The 22,931-nt window shown below is 39.3% G+C and overlaps 1 protein-coding gene across 11 annotated transcripts in view; it reads right to left on the minus strand.

Annotated features, from left to right (window-relative positions):
* The window catches only part of EPB41L2 (erythrocyte membrane protein band 4.1 like 2), a 192,063-nt gene that overhangs the window by 8,277 nt on the left and 160,855 nt on the right, over nucleotides 1–22,931 (minus strand). For 6 of the 11 annotated variants that reach the window (XM_075862372.1, XM_075862371.1, XM_075862377.1 and 3 more), the window contains 6 exons: nucleotides 20,242–20,295; nucleotides 19,522–20,055; nucleotides 18,564–18,686; nucleotides 15,634–15,732; nucleotides 15,248–15,328; nucleotides 6,320–6,437 (listed from right to left, as the gene is read on the minus strand). In XM_075862372.1, the coding sequence (XP_075718487.1) occupies nucleotides 6,327–6,437; nucleotides 15,248–15,328; nucleotides 15,634–15,732; nucleotides 18,564–18,686; nucleotides 19,522–20,055; nucleotides 20,242–20,295 (1,002 nt within the window). In that variant the 3' untranslated portion in view covers nucleotides 6,320–6,326. The remainder of the gene's footprint in view (nucleotides 1–6,319; nucleotides 6,438–15,247; nucleotides 15,329–15,633; nucleotides 15,733–18,563; nucleotides 18,687–19,521; nucleotides 20,056–20,241; nucleotides 20,296–22,931) is intronic. The other 5 variants (XM_075862373.1, XM_075862374.1, XM_075862381.1 and 2 more) reach the window with 3 other exon arrangements.

A 22,931-nucleotide genomic window follows, 5' to 3' on the forward strand; every position in this document is an offset into this window, starting at 1 on the left:
ATAAAAAAAAAAAAGTAAAAAAAAAAAATCATGTAAGAAAAAAAACAGAAAAAAACCCCAAACAAAAATACTACTAACGTGCACTAGTCTGAACGCAAAAAACATACATGGAGTAAAAGATGTTGCCTCAAGATTGGTTATGCACAGATGCGATAAATGGGAAAGAAATACAGACAAAAATCATGTTCCAACCTGAAATCTTGTATCTTGTACCAGAAAAATGGAAATTGAGGGAAATTTGGGCTAGAAAGAACAGTAGAGACTGATGCCTATAACTAGCAACAACTATAGAACCATGTACATTTTTCATAAAAATAAATAAAAATGAAGCCCATTATTTTAGTAAAAGACCAAACGACTTGCCAAAATGAAGGCAGGCAGACAGTAATTTGGGTAAGGGACTTGCAAACCTTGTGTTTTTCGCTGTCAAACAAATTGCTCAAGAAAAGTAAGATATATATTTACACATTCTCATTCAGCATCTTAAAACGGTTATCACAAAATCTCCTTTTCAGGGATGTTAAGCTTAGCTGTCCGATAAATAAAGAGCCATAAACAGACAAAATTTTCCCCGAGGATTTTCCTGTTTGCTAATAAAAGAGAGATGAGTCTTGTGGTCAGGGGTTAAAAAACGGACAACGCAGTATTTAACAAAAAAGATAGAGGCTTACATTTATAACAAACAAAAAAATAAACAAACATAAGAACATTTACCATGACATAGAATTCCACAACCCAGTTCTGATTCAAATTGCAAACCAAATGCTAAAAACCTAAGAGGGGGAAAAATAGGTTCCATATACTTCCCTGAGGCATTCATTTTTTCTACATAGAGTAAATTATGTTCTTGAAACGCTATGGTCTAGTGTAAACGCTCCCGCTGGTCCGTCCATGGTCTAGTGTAAAAGCTTTATTTTCCATGAGAAAACCCCTTTAATAGTCTATGTGAAGAACATAAGACAATAGAACAGTCGCCATGCGGTGGTTGGATTCTGCAATTCATGCAATGAAAAAAGGGGATGAAATACTGGTTCCATTTTTCCCCAATCTTTTCATTAAGAATGTCTAATGATTGACACTGGCTTCTTTACCAAACATGCAATTTTATAACCGCTGAATTTCAGTGTGACCAGCATGGGACCTTACACAATTTTATAACCGCTGAATTTCAGTGTGACCAGCATGGGACCTTACACAATTTTATAACCGCTGAATTTCACACAGTGTGACCAGCATGGGACCTTACACAATTTTATAACCGCTGAATTTCACACTGTGTGACCAGCATGGGACCTTACACAATTTTATAACCGCTGAATTTCACACAGTGTGACCAGCATGGGACCTTACACAATTTTATAACAGCTGAATTTCACAGTGTGACCAGCATGGGACCTTACACAATTTTATAACAGCTGAATTTCACAGTGTGACCAGCATGGGACCTTACACAATTTTATAACCGCTGAATTTCACACAGTGTGACCAGCATGGGACCTTACACAATTTTATAACAGCTGAATTTCACAGTGTGACCAGCATGGGACCTTACACAATTTTATAACCGCTGAATTTCACACAGTGTGACCAGCATGGGACCTTACACAATTTTATAACCGCTGAATTTCAGTGTGACCAGAATGGGACCTTACACAATTTTATAACAGCTGAATTTCACAGTGTGACCAGCATGGGACCTTACACAATTTTATAACCGCTGAATTTCACACAGTGTGACCAGCATGGGACCTTACACAATTTTATAACCGCTGAATTTCACACAGTGTGACCAGCATGGGACCTTACACAATTTTATAACCGCTGAATTTCACACTGTGTGACCAGCATGGGACCTTACACTATTTTATAACCGCTGAATTTCACACAGTGTGACCAGCATGGGACCTTACACAATTTTATAACAGCTGAATTTCACAGTGTGACCAGCATGGGACCTTACACAATTTTATAACCGCTGAATTTCACACAGTGTGACCAGCATGGGACCTTACACAATTTTATAACAGCTGAATTTCACAGTGTGACCAGCATGGGACCTTACACAATTTTATAACCGCTGAATTTCACACAGTGTGACCAGCATGGGACCTTACACAATTTTATAACTGCTGAATTTCAGTGTGACCAGCATGGGACCTTACACAATTTTATAACAGCTGAATTTCACAGTGTGACCAGCATGGGACCTTACACAATTTTATAACCGCTGAATTTCACAGTGTGACCAGCATGGGACCTTACACAATTTTATAACCGCTGAATTTCACAGTGTGACCAGCATGGGACCTTACACAATTTGCCCCAACTAAAAACTTAAGTAAAACTAACGCTAACTCTAATGGTAAACAAACATCTAAACACGCTCTGAACCTCGGAGGGTATAATCTTGAAATTAAGGATTTTAAACCAGCAAAAGGTGATCTTGGAAGCCCAATGTTACACTGGGAATATATAGATCTCATATGGTAAATCATGACTATATGGTTGTTTTACTACCATTGTAATGGCACCTTCCAACAAATCTATAAAAACATACGGTACAAAGTAATTCTCATTTGTCACAACAAACCAAAAAACGAAAAATATTCTAAAATCACTTGACCATCTGTATAAGGCTCTGTTCACATCTGTGTATAGAACGTAAACCAGGAAACCGTGCCAGATCCGTTGAGCATTGACTTATAATGGGGTCTCTCATTATGACATGAAAAATCGCTTTGCATGCAGTGCTATTTTTCCCATCAGATATGACGGAATCTCCTAAGAAGAAACCGCTTTAGCTGGGAATTAAACTGAGAAAAAAAAAAGGTAAAAACAAGATCAAGAAAGTGTATATGAATCTTCTACATGGCTCTATATCAAGAGTCTATACACTTGTCTTTATTACTGAACTCAAATGTTTTGCTGCCACCTACTGGTGAAAATTTAATTATCTGTAAATGTTAATCATGGGCAGCCCATGTTGTATTTTACTGCCATTTCTATGTTCATAGTTTACCTATAATATACTGCTGAATTTGAGACATTTGGATAAAAAATACTTAAATACTTTCCATTCCTGGGTCATAACATTTGGATCGACTTATTTTTTGCCCAGAGATCTACAGAACCTGTGTGTTATTTTATTTGATTAAAAAAAAAAAAAAAAAAAAAAAAAAGGAAAGGAGACTTGTCATGTGAAGCCATTAACCAGTTAAGGACTAGGCTGTTTTACAGCTAAATGACCAGAGCAAATTTCACAATTTTGCGCTTCTTTAGATGACTATAACTCTGCAGGTGAATAAAGTTCATCTTTGAATTTTACACTCTTTTTAAAGGACAGATAGGGCTTTGTTTTAGTGGCATTTGTCAGTATATATCATTTTTATTTTTTTCTCTAAAGTGGGCAAGATTGGAAAAAAATTCAAGAATTTAGCAAATGCGTCAGTTTATGCTAGCATTTTTCACACACGGTATAGACCACGGCCAAAATTAATCTCCTTTCACATTCTACCAAATATATGGGCCTTATTATCACATAGAGATGTAGGAGGGCGGACGATAGAAGAAGATTATTTCACAAATCGCTTTTTTCAAAGCTGGTTTTACAAAACTCAACAGAGTTTCTATAACACTTCCAAAATATCTGCTCTTGAAGCAGAAATCCCAAAATATTCATCTAGGGGTATAATGGGAATTTATTTTTTTGGGTTTTCTAAAATAAGAAATTGCAGGTTTATGCAAATGGAGCTCTCCAGCAGATGAACTTTAGAGACTATGCAAACATGACATCCACCCCCCACCCATTCCCTCCCTCACCCTTGGAGTAAAATCAGGGGAAAAATAAAAAAGTAATGTAGGGCAAATATATTTTCAACGAATTAACTAAAATCTAATAATTCAGAACAGTGTGGTATTTTTTAAAACATGGCTCAATGCACAGGCCTGGTTGCGAGGGACATGAGGGACAGAAATATCGGGAATCTTTGCGGTGCCCGTCTTTTCTGCAGACGCGGCACTTTTTCTGGGGGTTGCTTCTGGTTGGTGTTGGGGGAATCCAACTGATGAAATGTCTTTCAGTCAGTCGCGTGACATCCTCAGACTGGGGGCATTCTCTGGTGTCCTGAACATCAAAAATGAGGCCTTCAATAATTTTTTCCTGGAAATCCAGGTATGTGTCTCTGCCTCTGATTTTTTTTTTTGTAGAGCACAAATGAGTTGTGGATGGCCACCTGTAACAGATAAATGGCCACTTTTTTGTACCAGGTTTTTGTTTTTCGCTTTACTAAATAGGGCTGTAAAACCTGGTCGCTTAAATCCACCCCCCCATGTACCAAATCAGATTGGTCCCTGATACTCTGCCCAGTGCCCAGAGCTGTTGGTAACAGCGTGGGCACAGGGCTGTGTGCACACGATCGCGTGCACACGATCGCGTGCACACTGTTTTATATGCAGAAATGCCTGTGATCGCTGTGATTGGTTGTCACAGCGATCACATGTTCAGGGGCCAAAAGATTGGCCCCTGACATTCTGCCCAGTGCCCATGGCTGTTAGCAACAGCCAGGGCATAGAGCTGTGTGCACGCGATCGCGCGTGCACAGTCTCTGAAGTGCTGCCGTAATTAGTCTATACGGCGGACTTCAGAGACCCTGACCGCTGGCCGTATAAATACGGCCAGCGGTCGGGAACCTGTTAAGCACCACACCATGCATGTCTATAATTACAGATTATAGATGAAAGATTTGTTTTTAAGGCTATGTACACATTTGAAGACAATGTTTTTTTAATAAAACAAGGTTTTATTTCCTTTTGAACAACTTTTTTATGTGTTTTAGTTTAATTTTTTTTAAATTGAGATCCAGCTTCTATGGATCCTGAATGCATAGAAGCTGTATCTTGCGGCGGTCAAACCTGAATCAGGACAGCGGGACCGCCTGCTTCAGTGAACGCTGGTCCTGCGTGTTTCGGACATGAAGGTTCCAGCTATTATAGATCACATCTAAGTTAATGAACTTAGATGTGATTAATACCAGCTGTATCCTGCATGTCAATCGGCGTTCACCAAAACCGTCAGTCAGAGGTCAATCTGACAACTATGTATCTTTTCAACAAAAACTAATTAAAAAGTTGTTCGAAATTATATATATATATATATACACACAGATATAGTTTTCAAAAGTGTCAAAAGATCTCCTTAGGAATCCTTTGACTTTAATAATCAGTGCGGTTCTTTGGTTATGGTTATGCCATTTCCAGTACAGTACTGATCTAAAATGTGAGGAAGAAAATCTATTAAAATATGACGAGCCAAGTTAAATGTTTAACATGTATTTGTTTCTAGAGAACTCCCTTGGCATTGGAAATACAGTAAAGTTTACAATAATTTGTCTTTTTAAATGGACTACAATAATTTGTCTTTAAATTGATACTAACATTTTAAACATCTAATAGTATACCTGATATAAAACAACTTTGTAATTTACTTATTAAAGTTTCATTGTTTTATCCATGCAGATTCTATTTACTACCTCTAGGTGTTCCTTCCTGTAAGTTGTTGTCCACCCCCTGTTAAGTAAAATTTGTCCCAAGTTACAGACAGACTGCAGAGGGTCTGTCTCCTCACAGTCTGACAATACAAGGGAGAGAGCGAGACGTTGCCAATACAAGTCTATGGAGAGGGTAGCAGGAGGAGGGAGCAGAGTGAGTCAGCCACTAACACTCTGCCCATACAAGTCTATGGAGAGGGGAGCAGAAGGAAAAACACAGAAAGACGCTGCAGATTCCTGGGAAGTGTTTTATCTCAACAGTGCTGGATTCTCAGCTACATTGCTCATTACGGCCATATATTTTCCATGTTGCTGCAGCACATATATACATATATATATATATATATAATCGTTATAGAGGAGCAGGATTCTCCTCTCTATGTGTGCAGTGCATAGAAAACATGATAGCAGTTAGTTGTCTGAGCTAGTAGGCAGAACCTAAGAATTAGAGAGAGCAGGAGGAAAAACCTGTTAAAAAAATGCATGATACAAGTCATATAATGCCCAGAAGTAGTGTTATTCCTCATATACACACATATAACCGCTTATTCTAAAAAAACATCCCCTGAAAAGTAGGGTACGCTTTAAAGGAAGACTCCACTGAAAAGTAGTTTCCCATGTGTTCCATTGAGGAATTACATGTGTCTGTTCCATACTGGTTTTATTTTTAAACAGAAACTCGGATATGCTACATACACGTGAAAAATTATTCACCATTTTCTTAAATTTGTGTTGCTTAGTAGATTTTGAGAAACATGTTCCTGATCACTTACGGTCTAATTAATCGTTTTCACCTTCTTCAGTAACCTCAGTCTCTTTGTGCACCACCACACGAGTTATTGACATGTCAGGGTGTTGCTCTTTGGCTTCCTTTATTGCTTGGGCTAATGCCTATTAAAAAAAAAAATCACAGTCTTAGGGTCACAACTCAAGTGGATTTCTTTTTTTAAATCCGTTTAATAAGACAAAATCTGAAGTCAATAAAAACCAATAAAATAAAGCAGTGTGTCTGCAAAAAATTTACACTGGAGACCTGGTAATTCTTTATCAGTAATAGAAAAACCTGCAAGCAGGGACAGAACCACTGAACCTTCTTTGATTTAGACACAAATGGAAAGACGGCGGAGGAAGATAAAATTCTTTGCCTGCTCTTTGTGGCAGCGTCAGAATGAACACAGATGCAGTTTACCGCACCAGTTTTAGTCAGAGGGGCTGTTATCTTGTCAGCACATGTCTCCAGTGAGAGAAAACAGGATGCCTAAAAAAGTTCCGGTGTTCTGCGGACCTCAAATGGGAAAGCAACAATATAAAAAAAAAATATGTAGTACTTGGTATACAAGACAAGCCAGTGCAAAAGTCTGTATATAATATTTGTAAAAAAACAGGGTCCAATTAGGAGAGCAAGTGCCCAGGGCCTCCCATCACTAAGGGGGACATAGGAGCCTCCACCAATACTGGGCCAGGAGTCTTCATGTCAGTCATACCAGTGCCACACAGCTCAGTCTCAGCAGACTGACAGAGAGGTTCAAGGTGAGCTGTGGCCCCGGCGATGCACTCTGTTCATCATGTGCGCAACGTCACACAATGTCCTGGCGCTGAGCGGCGTTTGGCAGTGGCATTTGGAGCAGGATGTACTTTTGCTTGAGTGGGTCTGATCTGAATTCATTTAAGAGAATGGATTCTGAAGTATTTATGGGGTCTGAATTTATTTATGGATCTGGAGTTTGAAATTATTTTAGGGTCTGAATTTTAGTGATTGGCCCGGGGTCTGAAAAAATGTTTGGGTCTGATCTTGTGTTTAAAGCCTCCCAGAACGATCTGATCATTTGAGTTAGGGCCTGGTCACATTAGCCTTCCCTTCCGTTGAGGGGTTCTGATGGAATATGCCGCTATTTATTCCGTCAAAACAATGGAACTCGTTCACAATGGTGACAAACGGAAACCATTAGCTAAGCTTCCATCACCACTGAGATAAATGGTGATGCAAATGGAAGCCAAGGTTTCAGTTTGCCTTTCCGTTGAGGGGTTAACCTGACAAACCTCAGACGGAACCCCTTAACGGTAGGGCAAAGCTGATGTGAACACAGCCTTATGATACCGGTTCTGTGATATTACAGCTTCCATAGTAGCCGGATGATTATCATCAATTGTCATGTTAGGAGTTACGGAATTTGTATTTTTTTTTTTTTACCATGTTTAGTCTGGCAAGTGTGCCCTCATTAAACGTTCAAAAGGAGCTGGCAAATGCTCTAGGGGCACTAAAAAAAATTGCTTAGAGGCCCAACATTTTCTAGATACACCCCTACTCTCAACTCTATCCGCGAACTCAGTCACTTATTTTGACAGTATAGTATTTGGGGGGATTGGGCAACCCTGTAGGTACAGTAATAGGGACACGTGGGGCAGCAGGTGAAAATTTGTGATCGCAGCAGGATGGGGAGTTTGTGTTATAGAGCGTGGGAGATGGGCTGCAGAAGCAAGAGGCCAAAAATGTCTATGCAGCAAACTCTACAGAGGTTGGGAGAAGTCATCATGTCGGTCAGCGCTGGATAGAGAACATAGGAAAGCAAACAATTCTAAACCAAGAAGATGTCACCTGTGAGTCACTGGATGGAATTTACATGTATTCTGATGTGAGTGTGCTGTATTCACTTTTTATAATCTACAGAATGTCTGCGTAGAATTGGTATCTGGTCACAGTAAAGCAGTATTATTGGTTATTATTAGTCTTTGTATAGTGGTATGATATAAAAGATTAGCAGTTGCTAGTTTCTATAGGGCCTAGTCTGTGTAAAAATGCCTTTTTCCACAATCTTACATTGTATATAGCGTAGCAGTCTTTATAGGGCATGCGCAAATGCAGTTATACACAGACTAGTCCCTATAGAAACCAGTGCATATGTTGAGCTCTATAATGTAAAATATATTTCTACACAGAATAATCTCTACAGAAAAAGGTTTTGAATTTAGCCTTTTTGTGCACTGTAGTAAGCCAAAAATTTGGTATTATGGGAGCCCCACCACTCTTAATCCGGCCCTATATAAACATCACATTCTGATGTCGGATTCTGAGTGAGTAAGTGCGGTTAAAATAATTCAAGGAAAGGAATCTCCCCATTGCTTTTCAAAAAGAGGGTGAATATTATAAAAGAGCAACTTTCTCCCAACTATACAATAAGAATATTAGAAATATTAGAACCAAGGAGTTCTGTGTTGAATATGATGCGTTACAATATTAACTCGTTCCCGTCGCAGACCGTTCCATACTTAATATAAATGGTATCCAATACATTCTTTGACCTGTACAAATGCACTCAGCCCGTGGCCTCGGTATTATCCCACACACAGTATATTATGGCACTGCTATAAACTTCATTGCTGAAGCACATTATGCTCGGTCTACTTTCATACACAGCTTGTGTGATTCACCCCTTCCCGTGTGCTGTCTCCCTATCTACATTATGATAAAGTTCAACTTGTCTGATCTGCCCTCCTTGAACATTTGGATGATCTGATCTGCCATGTACAAACTGCTCACACTACCTTCTCTTACACTGAATAAAGGGAGGAGAGCAGAGAGCCAACACAGCCATGAGTAGTGTGCTCTTGGATCTATGTCAGAAACAGAAGGACAATCAGCTAGGTGAAGGTGTTACAGACTCTACAGCAGCAAAATGGTAGAGAATTTTTAATAAAGACTATTTAGAAACTAACCAATTTTGCATTTTGGAAGCAGCAGAACAATTTCAGTGCAAAATGTGTATATATATTTTAACCATTTCCCTGCCAAAGACGTATTTCAAACATCCTGTCAGGAAGACACGTTCGCACTGAAGGATGTATATGTGAAGTCCTTGCTACTAACGACTAGCGTTAGATCGTAGTTCTAGCTGCAACCTAGCCGGAGTTTGTTCTAAATCCAAGATTCAAAGCTTTTAAACAAACATTGATCTAGCTGCAATCTAGCCTTCGTTTGAGCAGGTTGAAGTGGGAGCTGCGTATGTTTGCAGCTCTCAATTGAGCCGAGGCAATGAGGGCGGGCCAGCGGGGTCGTGCAGGAAGAGTAGGAAAAGCGGCCATCCTCCTAATGTCCCTGTATAGCTGTAGATGAGGAGTAACAAGCTTGTCACTTATTGGGGGACTGGACTTTTTTTTATTTTTCAGAAAAGGAGTGGGAAGATGAGCAGTGGCTCATCTAATCACCCCACCGTGCTTAATTAGGCAGTTTTTGGAAAATAAAATAAGTCGCACTAAGCAAATGCACAACATGCAATCAATAAAGTTGGTACATTTAATTTTGTCCATTCTGGACAGAAAATCCGCTGACCTCTTTTGTAGCGAGAATCAATTAGAGAAATGTCTAATATTTTTCTGATGGATGAAAAAGATTAACTAATTCCACAAGAAATAAAAATAGTCTGTATTAGTAAATGCATTAGATTAGGTAATTGCGATTATGGATTATGGTTGGGCTTTGTTTACATGTTGCGGTCAATTTTAAAAATTGTAGAAACAGAAAGCGCTTTGACTATGACGTTTGAACACAGCCTTAGAGTTTGGGGATTATATATCTAGATCATTTTTAATTCCTCTATGGAAAAATTGGTTGGTGTATTTCTGCGGTTCTGGCGTTTCTTTAACACATGCACATTTGAATGCAGACGTCTATTATATGTATTGACTCCTCACATATTACAGTGCTTTGCAGTGTATATTTTGTTTGCAGAAGGGGTCTGCTTGAGTAGTTTGTGCAATTTTTGCTTCTAATCATTCTTTAGTGCAATGATGTGTAAAAACGGTAGTTGTGTGTATAAAAGATGTAATTTATTTACATGGTATGCTGTGTGCTTTTAAAAAAAATTATATTTTGCTAGCAAAGTATGTTTGCCGAAGTGCTGGAGAGCGGTACAATAATGTGTCGGCAGACAACAGTGAAGCATGGAAGAGGTTCCTTGCAAGTTTGGGGCTGTATTTCAGTAATTGAAGTTTGGGATTTGGTCAGGATTAATGGTGCCCTCAATGCTGAGAAATACAGGCAGATACTTAAACCATCATGCAATACCATCAGGGAGGCATCGGATTGGCTCCAAATTTGTTCTGCAGCAGAACAACGACCCCAAACATACAACCTACATCAATAAGAACCATCTTCAGCATACAGAAAAACAAGGAGCCCTGGAAGTGATGATATGGCCCCCACAGAGCCCTGATCTCAACATTGTGTCTGTCTGGGATTACATGGAGACAGAAGGATTTGTGGAAGCCTAAATCTACAGAAGATCTGTGGCTAGTTCTCAAAGATGTTTGAAACAACCTCCCTGTCGAATTACTGCAAAAACTGTGTGCAGTTGTACCTACGTAGAAGAATTAATAAAGTTTGGAAGGCAAAGGCTGGTCACACCAAATATTGATTTTATTTCATCTGTTCATTCACTTTGTATTTTGGTAATTGATAAAAAAAAAAATTATTAAAACACTTCTATTTTTGAAAGCATTCTTACTTTGCAGCATTTTTTCACAACTGCCTAAAACGTGTGCACAGTTCTATATGTATGTTTAGTATGACATTTCATATTTTGTAATAAAGGTTTTATTTTACATGTCAAAAGTGTATAAAAACAGTCATGGAAGCCAGAAGTGCAAAATGTCCAAAAACCCCTGGCAGCGACAACATTAAAGGAAACCTGTTAGGTGATTTATGCAGCCCTATCTGAGGGAAAGAAGCGGAGCTCTGTACTATATAGGATTATATGATTTAAAGAAAATTGCTGAGTAAAAAAACAGAGTCAGGCCCCATGCACACGACCGTGCCCGCAATCACGGCCCGCGATTGCGGGCACGGCCGGCCGCTGACTGACAGCCGCATTTTCGGGCCGTGCTCCCATACAAAGTATGGAAGCACGGCCCGCAAAATGCGAAAGAACGGACATGTTCCATAATTCCCGGAACATTTCCACGGCACTGACACCCTTCCGTAGTGCTACGGAAAGGTGTCAGTGTTCAATGAAAGTGAATGGCTCAGTTTTTGCGGACCGCAATTGCGGTCCGCAAAAACGGAGGTTTTTTGCTGTCATGTGCATGGGGCCTAAATCCTGACAGGACTCCTAGAAGAGACAGTGAGAGTGCCGCTTACACACACAGTGATTGACAGCTTACCCTATATCAGTTTTTGCGTGTACAGAGTAGGCGGTCAATCAGTCTATGTGGCCTGGGAAAGCAGGACTCTCCAAAAAATACGTGGCGGCACAAATAAGTTTCTTTTTTTGGAAAAAGTGTTTTTATTGTGCAATTTCTTTTTATTTTATTTGGTATTGCTTTAATCGTACTGACCCTCAGAATAAAGCTAATATATAATTTGTACTGAACGTGCAAGTGAATGGGAGAAGGCTCGAATACTGTAAACCGCCGCTACAAGTGTGTCGGCGATTCACAGTACGAGCAGGTAGGAAATGGAGTGGAAGCAGCTCTCAGAGGCTGCGGATACAAGTGCAACGGCCCCTTCAAAATAGCCGATTGGTGGGGTTGCCAGGAGTAGGATCATACCGATCAGGTATCGATGGCCTTTCTTCCAGCACATCACGATGGAAGAATGGAGTCCGCACCAAGCCGCTGATTGACAGCTTTTTTTCCTGATAACTGTGCAGAGCGAGAAAACTTAATCAGCGGCTAGGCGAGAGGAGCGGCAGGTCATGAATACGCCAGATTTCTTCCTCCTAGCGTGATGCAACCGCTGCAACTTTCTAAATGTAGGTTCACAAAAATCACTAATCTATTAGATATAAGTGACAGACCGCTGAAATCAGAGTGTATGCCAGTACTTTATGATGCCCCCAGGGAGTGAGAGCCGCATAAAATGACTGACAGGATCCTTATTTAAATACCTTTTCCTGGGTTCAAAAACTAAGAACAATCATGCTTTGTGGCACATCTTCCACTGAGGTGAATACAGTAAATGTGCAGTTGCCATGTTTTTAGTCCTCAGATAAAATTGGCTCACACGCCACCTTCTTACTGCAAGATCTAAAGAACCTTATGATTCCAAAACAATTTTAGTTCTGGTTGAAATATTTATTTTTTACTTCATACTCTAACCACTAAATTAGCTTTTAATTTAAATAGGACACTCTGGTACATCCATAATTAGTAGCCCTTTCTCTCTCTAAGACTTTTCTCATACATCCTGGCAGAGAAGCAGTTCAATAGCCAAGGACATATCTGATACAAAAGGATAAACGGACCTAGCTTAGGCTAGTTTTGTGGATAGTGCCGCTATCTTAGTCTTGCATTAAAGCCAATACACCAGCACGAACTAGAGCAGGCTGAAGTGGGAGCTGCATAGATGTGCAACTGCCACTTGAGCAGGTGTGAAAGAACATAAGAGTGGGCTAGCAGAGGACATGCTGACTGCGTGCAGAGAGAGGAGTATCGGTGATCCTTCTACTGTCCCTGCATGGCTTTGAAAGACCTTTTGAGTGGGAATAATATGAACTTTTGTTCATGTAATTGCCACCATCAAATAGAGAGCATATTTGCTCACTGATTGTCACGTATGAAGCATCTTGTGAAGTTGGGCAGTGCCTTCGTTCTGGAGACGGTTGTGGCTCCCAATGTTTGACCCTCGTGAGACATTGTAGCGGATTTAGTCTGGATTTGCAGGTGGAAAATCAGTAGCGCAAGGCTATTGCAGACAAGTAAATGAGATTTTAAATTAAGTGTCATCCACATGCCGCAGAACATTTTTCACACAGAAATCAGAGAATGATGCAGGTTTTCAGATTCACAGCATACTCATTCTGTTCTGGATGTTCACTCTTTTCCATGTAAGGGGCGCAATGTGCAGCAAAATCCGCAAATACTTGCGGATATCGCTGCAGTAACCACTACAAGGCATATGTCATGTCGAATCTGGGAATACCCCCTTAAATTGTATTTTTATACATGGCATGTTGTGTGCTTCCTCAAAATAGTTTAGATTTTGGTAGCGTAGTAGTTGTTTGGGGTGAGCGCTAATGGTCAAATGCGCTTTTGAGAGCTCAAGTTTTTTTAAAGGAACAGTGTCATCACCCAAAAAATTTTTCATATGTTCAAGATGTTAGTGCTTTATTAAAAACGTTTATATTTATTTGTGTGTTTGTGTTTTACTTTTTCTTATTTTTACACTTTTTCTTCCCTATGGGGGCTGCCATTTTTTGTTCCATTTCTGTGTGTGTCGATTAACGACACATACAGACATGGAATACGGCAGCCACAGTCCCATAGGGACTGCGAACGGCTCCCGTCCCATTGACTGCAGTGTACGGCGTCTGTGTGGGAACTGCGCATGCGCCGCTCCCACACAGTCCTATTCGAAATTGGCGCCGTCCGGCGCCATTTTCCTGTGGACCGGAAGTCGCGGCCGGACAGTAATATTACTACTTCCGGTCGCGGCTTCCGGATTTGTGCACTTGCACCAGCGGCAGCAAACGGAGCGGACGGGCCGGAGGGAGCCGCGGCGGCAGGAGCAGGTAAGAGATTTCAATGTATGTTCGTGTTTGTGTGTGTTTACTACTGTATGTAAACCTACTACACTGTGGGTTAGCTCAAAAAATGGCGACACACAGTGTAGGAGGTTACATCGTTCAAACCCCTCGTTTATCCCGGCACTAGCCAGGATAAAGGAGGGGGGGATGCTGAGAGCTCACTAGAGCGAGGGCTTTTAACCCAATGTTGCAATGCTGCAATTTTGGGAACAACTCCATCTAGTGACCAAAAATGGGTAGTATTATAAATTAGAAATAATTTATAATATTTCCTGGACTCGTGCAAAAAAATAAAAAAAATTTGAACAATGTTTAATCACCCACACACTAAATGTTTAATTTTTTTTAAAAAAACATGTTTTTCTGGCAACACATTCCCTTTAAGTAGAACTTTGTGGTGTATATACAAACTTTGTAGACCTTGGTCTATTATTTTTACATTGTTTTTGTGTGTAAACCTCTGCTTGAATGGGGGTTTTAGGTGCAAATGTAGGGTCATCCATTTCGATTTGTCAAAGTTACATAAAAGGTGGTCATGGCTGTAAACAGCACAATAAGAACATTCAGGTTGTCTGCTTTCAGGAAATATATAGAGTGTGGAGGTGAACTCACTTGTCAAGGTTTGTAATCCTTGTTTTTTATACGTTCCTTTTTTTCCATTTGCAGCTTAGGCCAGATTTTTGGTCTTTTAAATTATGGCGATTATGTGAATATATGTGCAAGTAAACAAATGGCACAAGTGACATATGAACTCTAAAAAAATAAGTTTTTAGATGTGCAGAGAGGTGTTGCGTGTCTAATTTTGTACCTGGGTCAGATTTCAAGTCAAACTTAAATTTAGATGCATTTTTGTTTTTATTGGAAAAAAAAACACACTTTGACAAAATGCTAGGTATCTACTTTCAAAAAACATATGGTGGCTTAGTATGAACTTTTCTTTTTGTACATGCCTAAGGAGTGAAAATTGTCCCAGAAACAAAGGCAAAATGGCCGAAAAATTCCTAGCAGCGAAACAAATTGAAATAAGAATGCAACCTCACTGGTACCAGGGTATTATTTATGGATCATTGGCCATGAAGTCTGCCCATTCTATAGTCTGGAAACAAACATGTATATAAATGCATAGATATAGGCCCTCGTCGTTTTTGTTTTTTTTCTCTATTCCGTGAACATTTAACTTACCTCATCATGGTCAATGTCTGCATCTCCACTGATAACAATGCGTTTTTCAATTCTTGTTTCAGATATTCCACCTTTCCCAGTCTAAAAATGAAACACATACAGCACATTTAAAGTAGGAAAAGACACAACAAGATAAACCAGTTTTGTACGCTTTCACAAACATTCAATACGATTGGACAAATATATGAGACACAAATGATGTAATCCTATGGTGACTGGTATTGATTGTAGTGGTTGGCTGGTTGCAGCTAGAATCTTTAAATGAAGTAACCATCAGTACTGTAAACTTCACAAGCACATAAAAAGCAGATGATCTAGTTGTAGCAGACAAAGAATTATCTGGTCATTGGTAAATATGGGGTGTTTAAATACAAAGTTAATTTTACCTTGGTGATGTGTGTTGTTGTAGTGGTTAAAACTGAATCAGATGTGATTGTCTGAGCACTCAGTAAAATCCCTGGTTCACTGTCTCCACCACCATCCAGCTTCATCAGGAAATAAAGACAACATGAGTACAGAAATAAGCAACATACACATGCATTTCCTAGCTGAAAGAGAACCTGCCACCTTTCCTGAAATGTCAGTTTTAGTAGATTGCATTCCCCAAGAAATAACAATTGTGGACTATGTTTTTTTAAAACTAAGTTGTGCCGTTCCTCTGTTATTCCTCTTAGAAATGTATTAATAAATTGACAACTGGGCGCTACCAGTTAGAAGTGTGTCACTACAGAGACTGACCATGTCTAATCAGAGCTGACCGTGAGAATGTGTACGGACATTTGACAAGGGGAATGGTAACACCCAGTTGTGAATTTATTCATAAATTCCTTGTGGGAATAACCTAAAAATAGCACAGTGCAGAGTTCTAGGAAAATATGTTCTAGAATAGTTATTTAATGGGGAATACAAATCTTTACTAAAATATACATGTCAGGAGAGGTGACAGATCCTCTTTAATAAAAGGACAAGTTGTAAACTATTCTTAATAGGTGCAGAAATGATCCTACATGCTCCTTTAGATGGACACTCCAAAAAAATAAACCAATGCTTTAAACTGTACCCCATAAATTGTTTTGTTTTTTAATCCAAAAAGACCAAAAAGTCAATGCTGAATTAAGGGAGAGCCTAGGAGTTCACCGATTACGGATTTATTGTTAAAGAGTATCTATTACCACACACAGGCTATCAGTTTGTTTTTTTCTAAAAGTGACTCGTTAAAAAGGTAAAAAACAATACAAGAACTCTGCGTACCTGTATATAGTCTGTCAGTGTTTGGCACTGTGGTGGATTGTGGGGAGGTGCAGAGCATGCTGGAATCGTACAACCCGGAAGTTCGGACCATACTCATGCAGGGTGTCGGGTCAATTACATACATGTATGCAGTGTTTTTTTACTTAGAAAAATCGTTTTTTTGTTTTTTTTTTAGGGGGCTATTGTTTTTTTCTCTTTTTTACATAAAACGGATATCCTGTGTATGGTACTCTAAGTTCGAAAGATCTTTACAATTCCATCTACAGTAAGCTCCCCCTAGTGTTCGCTGCAGGCAGCCAGAAGGTTATCAATCAAACAGAACTTCAGCAAATGCAGAAATACACACATATATATACATATACACACACACACACTAATGTGATTAGTAACACTTTATTTAAACCCGTATACTAAATGTAAACAAATGCAGTGGGAGTTATTACCTCGGTATCTATTACGCTAAAAAATAATCAGTGTTGTTCCTAAGCAACGGCTACATGTGTTGTACTATATACGGAATGTCATTTATTATTTCTGCATTATTAATAATGCATACTCAGAGTCTGCTCAGAGTTGCAACTTTGGCACATTGCAACAAAAAATAAAAAAAATTGTCTAGTTATAGGACCAATACATTACCTTAAATCGTGGAAATTATTTTTCAAAAATAGATGTTCTTATTTTCCTCAGGCAGTACCTACATGGAACTACCGTACCATGCATAAAGTGGCATCTAATTGAAATTTTGTATCACACTATTTAAATAACCCGTTGACCGCCTCAAATGACTTAAAATTTTGCCTTTGGAAAAGGTGAAGCAACTTGCAGCGACAGGGTGTGCCTACGGCAGGAAACATTCACAAATATGTACAAGTTCCTGAGGGTTGTTAGAACTTAAGGCGGGATTCACACGACCGGGTCGTTCCCGAGCCCGAGTGTCGGCCGGTAAAATCGGCCATTTTGCCCGGCCGGTTTGCATAAAGTTATGCATCCGTGCCGGGCGGGCAGATCCGGACAGTGACATCAGCGGCAGCTCCTGAAGGGGAATCCCCATGTGTTCGGGGATTCCGCTTCAGGAGTTTCCCCTGATGTCACTGCCCAGATATGGACAGAGACATCAAGCGCTCTGTCCAGGAGCGGAATCCCCGAAAACACGGGGATTCCGCTCCTTCAAGGAGCTAAAGTGCGGCTAGCACATAGCAGAGCGGGGAGATACCTCCCTGCTCTGCTATAGTGGCGTCGCTGCAGTAGTAGCAGCCGCAGCTGCTGCTACTAGCGGCGCCATCGAAGGTGTCGCCGGGCCAGGGTGCTTTTAACAAGCAGGGGAAGGGAGCCAGCGCAGCGCTCCCTCCACCTGCTGTACACCCCGGCCCTGCAACACAGTGTACAGCGATGCCATTCGTCAGAATGGCATCAACTCCTCCTCCTCACATGCACTCTGCGCTGTGAGGAGGAGGAGATAGAGCGCAAGCGCCGGGAAACCCGGCCATCACTCGGAACACATTCCGGTGATGGCCGTGTAATACCCGGCCCCATAGACTTCTATGGGAGCCGGGCGGCCGGGTGCCCGGGCAAAGATAGAGCATGTCCTATTTTTTGACGGCCGGATTTCCCAGCCGTCAAAAAATCGGTCGTGTGAATAGCCCCATTAGGGGTCTATCATTCCTAATGCAGCCGGGTGCCGGCCGATTTATGAACGGCCGGCACCCGGCCGGGAAACCCTGCCGTGTGAATGAGGCCTAAGACAAATGGAGCAAATACAAAACAATTTCCTCTTGGAAAAAAAAGCATCATTTCAATAGGTAAAGCTCAAGATACCAAGTGCTTTTTTTTTTTCTTGTTCTAAAAAGAGGTTCGTAAAAGAAAAAGCGGTTTTGATTTCAGAAATACACAGCTTTCTGCACGTAAAGATATTATTATAATGCAGTGCGACACCTATTCGCATATGACATGACCAGGGTAGATCTGGTTGAATAACCATCATCACAGCCATGACGCATATATAGATTTTGCCATTACATCAGACAGCAAATATTAAAACATCCAGCCACCAAAGAATCTCTACCTGAGCAGATTCGAAGGTAATGGTTTTTGTCTCAGTTTGAACTATTGGGACTTCTTTTGTTGAAATTTCAGTCCTTTGTGTGGCATCAGAAATGGTGACCATCTCGGTTTTCACCACTGGAGGCTATAGAGAAACAAGCATATTATTCTTATACACAAAAACAGAACATACATAAAAAACTACTAGGCAGTTCTCTATAACCCGGGGAAGCCAGGCAATAAAGATTTAAAGGGTCAAGCTAATGAGGTCTCCTTCAAGAAGTACATCATTAAATCTTTAATCCTGTCATTTCAAGATCATTCAAATTAGAGAGTCGTACGTTTACTTGCCGAAGGCTTGATGATGATTGACCATACAAGTAGTTTCAATAGATCACCAAGAGGATATATATATAAACAGTGTAGAATTTAAAACACAGATTTTTTTTTTCCATATCCAAAAAGGCAGTGGCCTCTTAAGTCATTTATATATCTTGGGGGGGGGGGATATGAAGAATTTAGTAATATCAGTGTATACAGTAAAAAAGTATTTCACCGACGAGAGTAGACAATGGAAGAGATGTAGAAGAACTTGAATTCTAAGAAGCCACATAATTAGTAGTGATTAGGTACATATTCTGGACTAAAGTATACTTGCAGGTCAACATATAAAGCACAGGCATAGCACATTTAGAAAAGACAAGACACGATCTTAATGTATAACAAACAAGATGGAGAATTACGATGCAATTAACCATGGAAAAGGAAATATGGTATAATGAATTTATGGCCGTGTAAGGAATTGTAACAACTGGAAAGACACAGAAGCCATATTCACCAATTTGCCTTTTTGGAGAAAGGCAAATTCTCCTTAAGAAAAAAAAAAAAAATACTAATTTTTATTATAAGGGCAGTGGTAGCATCCACTGTAACAGAATGGCTAGGTATGTACTAAAACCCCATTCTGCTGACCCATTTACCTCAGAACAACAAATAATTTGGGCAGAAGCATCAACATCGATGTGAGAAACATCGCCATTAATTTTGTTTTGCTCCTCTTTGAGAACTTCATGACCTTCTTCAATTTTCTCTTCACTTTCAAAGTTACTAACTGTGATTTCCTGGGATATTACTTCACTCTTTTCTTGTATTTCTGTAACTGTTAAAGTCACAGTGTGGTCTTCACTTTTCTGAGACTCTTCAACTGGGACAACTTCCTTCACGCCTTCTGCACTTTCTTCAGGCTCTTCTGTTAGAACTTGTTCAGAAGCTCTATTTTCAGCTTTGTATTCTACCTCTTCATTCTCACTTTCGCTACTACTATCATAGGAAGACACTGACTGGGTGTCATTTTTATCCAAATCTTTTACTTCTGCACTCTGTTCATGGACATCATTATGGTGTTCAATATCCCCATTTATTCCAGATTTGAGGTCTTCCTTGCCAGTTTCAATTGTATAGTCAGAATCTGCCTGATTTTTCTCTTCCACTACGTTCTGTATCTCATCAGAGTTCTATATGAAAATGAATGAGGAAAATAAAAGTATATGAATAAATAAAATAAATTGGAAATAAAATTAAAATTTCCACATTTCATGGAGGACCAAAAAAAAAAAAAAAAAGTGACGAAAATTTAAAAGTGGAAAAATGTGATGGTGATCAAGATGAACATATTGGCACTTATAGTACAATCTGAGCACCTCAAGAGCATCACTCAGTCCAGTGCGCATCCCTCTTGTTCTGGTTAAAAGTTTCTGTGGGACACAAGTACACATAAAGGACACAATCAATACATATACACAATGACGCTAAACAGTAAAACGTACAATTTTTTCACCTCGTAAAAAAAAAAGAAAAGCCGTTGATCACGTAATACAACTTTAAACAAGTACAAAAACACAAATACATAAAACACAATGCTAGACAAACTTCAGGAGCTCAACCTGTAGGCAACATCGATGTTTTACAAATAGGCAGAGCTATTAACATCCGACCTATATCCACTGCATGTGATTCCATTACCTAAACATCTTAAGTGATCCCAAAAAGTAACAGAGATATACTCATACAGTATATATGACTACCTACTAAAGACAGTCTTTTAAGCTCAATATAAAAATAAATACTTCATTTCATATTCTTTAAATAGGCTCTGTCACCAGATTATAAATGGCCTCTCTCCTACATAATCTGCCCGGCGCCGTAATATAGATAAGTGGTTTTTATTTTGGAAAACTATAAATTTTCAGCAAGTTATGAGCAATTTTAGATTTATGCGAATTCGTTTCTTAATAGACAACTGGGCGTATTTTTACTTGTTACCAACTGGGCGTTGTACAGAGGAGTGTATGATGCTGACCAATCAGTGACTTATCAGCATCATACACTTCTCATCGGTCCAGCCCAGCTTCTCACTGCACACATAGCGATGTCTATTCACACTCCCGACACTTCGGTAAAGTTTCTGTGGGACTTACTGACACAGCACAGCGTGATCTCTCTGTGAATGACAGCACAGCGTGATCTTGCGAGATCACGCTGTATGAGCCGTGAAAGAAGCTGGGCTGGAACGATGAGAAGTGTATGACGCTGATTGGTCAGCATCATACACTTCTCTATACAACGCCCAGTTGGTAAAAATTGAAAAACGAATTTTCATAAATCTAAAATTGTTCATAACTTGCTCAAAAATGATCGTTTTTCAAAATAAAAAACACTGTTATCTACATTACAGCGCCGATCAGATTATGTAGGAGATAGGGCACTTATAATCTGGTGACAGAGTCTCTTTAAGAATGACAATACATTCAAAAATGAAACCACAACGACAACAAAACTACAGGGGAATTCGATAGAGAGATATATATATATATATATATATATATATATATATATATATATATATATATATATATATATATATAGGAAAAAGCAAAGTATAGGAGCTGCACCATAGCATGCAGTGAGTGTGCTATCCTCAGGGGACACTGGACATGAAACCCCAAATACGCATAATCGCAATCCAGAGGAAAAGAGGCAGCACTCCAATATTAGAAAGATCCCAAATTTTTATTCACCCAACATAGAGGCAACATTTCACCTTCCCATTGAAGTTTGAAAATGCCTTCAATGGGAAGGTGAAACGTTGCCTCTATGTTGGGTGAATAAAAATTTTGGATCTTTATAATATTGGAGTGCTGCCACTTTTCCTCTGGATTGCATATATATATATATATATATATATATATATATATATATATATATATATATATATATATATATATATATATATATATCCCACAATGAAATGAAATAAAGTATTTATACTCAGTCTTTACTAGGTCGTCAGAGCTGTTAACATGTCTCTCTGCCCTATAAATGCATGCCATGCTATAATGCTTTGCCTGAAAACTATGTAGTTCTATAGTTTTAAAGAAGTTAAAAGGGTCTATTCAGTAGTTTAGGTATGAAATACTTTTCAACTGTTCACAATTTTCTACTCTGAATAAAGCCACCAATGCAAAGAATGGATTTTTTTTTTCATTCTGGTTGTCATGGCTACATCCAGGAACATGTTTAGGCTCTGATCACATCTTTGCATTAAGTGTTATATACCGTAATTTTCAGACTATAAGACGGAAGTGACTAAGACGCACCCAGGTTTTAGACAACAAAAAATATGAAAAAGTTTCATATTTTACTTCTTTTACAAAGAAAAAACTATTGTTTAAAAAAAAATAATTTGTTCATCGTTTGAGCAGTGTGAGTGCTTAGTTTTCGTGGGACGAGCTGTAGTTTTTATTAGCACCATTTATTACTTTTATTTAATTCTGGGGTTTTAAATGTATTTTTTTTTTTACACAGTTCACAAAAAAAAAAAAAAAAAATTACACTACTGAAAATTTATCTCACTTTTTTTTTTTACACGTTATTAGTTTCCCTAGGGGACTTGAACCAGTGATCATTAGATCACTGGTACAATACACTGCAATACATGGATGAGTTAAGGAAACAGCATAACTCGCTGGGCTACCCAGTTTCCGTAACTCCCATAGTAGTGAATGGCAGTTACAGAAGCAGCGTAGCATGCTACGTTGTTTCTGTAACGACTATTCACTTCTATGGGAGTTACAGGAACTGCTTACCTCAGCGAGTTACGCTGTTTCCATAACTCGACCATGTAACCAGGAAGTGGCCGTTAGACAGCGGAGCCGGGTAAGACAGAACAGGGTTTAGGGGGCTCCGTTCTAGAGATAGATGCGAGTCCTAGAGGTGGGACCCTCATCTATCTGACATTTATGACATATCCTGTGGATATGTCATAAATGTCCTTCATGGGAAAACCACTATAAATGCTGCGGTCGTTATTGACCGCGGCATTTAACTAAAC

Source organism: Rhinoderma darwinii, chromosome 4, assembly GCF_050947455.1.
Source record: "Rhinoderma darwinii isolate aRhiDar2 chromosome 4, aRhiDar2.hap1, whole genome shotgun sequence".
Lineage (NCBI taxonomy): Eukaryota > Metazoa > Chordata > Amphibia > Anura > Rhinodermatidae > Rhinoderma > Rhinoderma darwinii.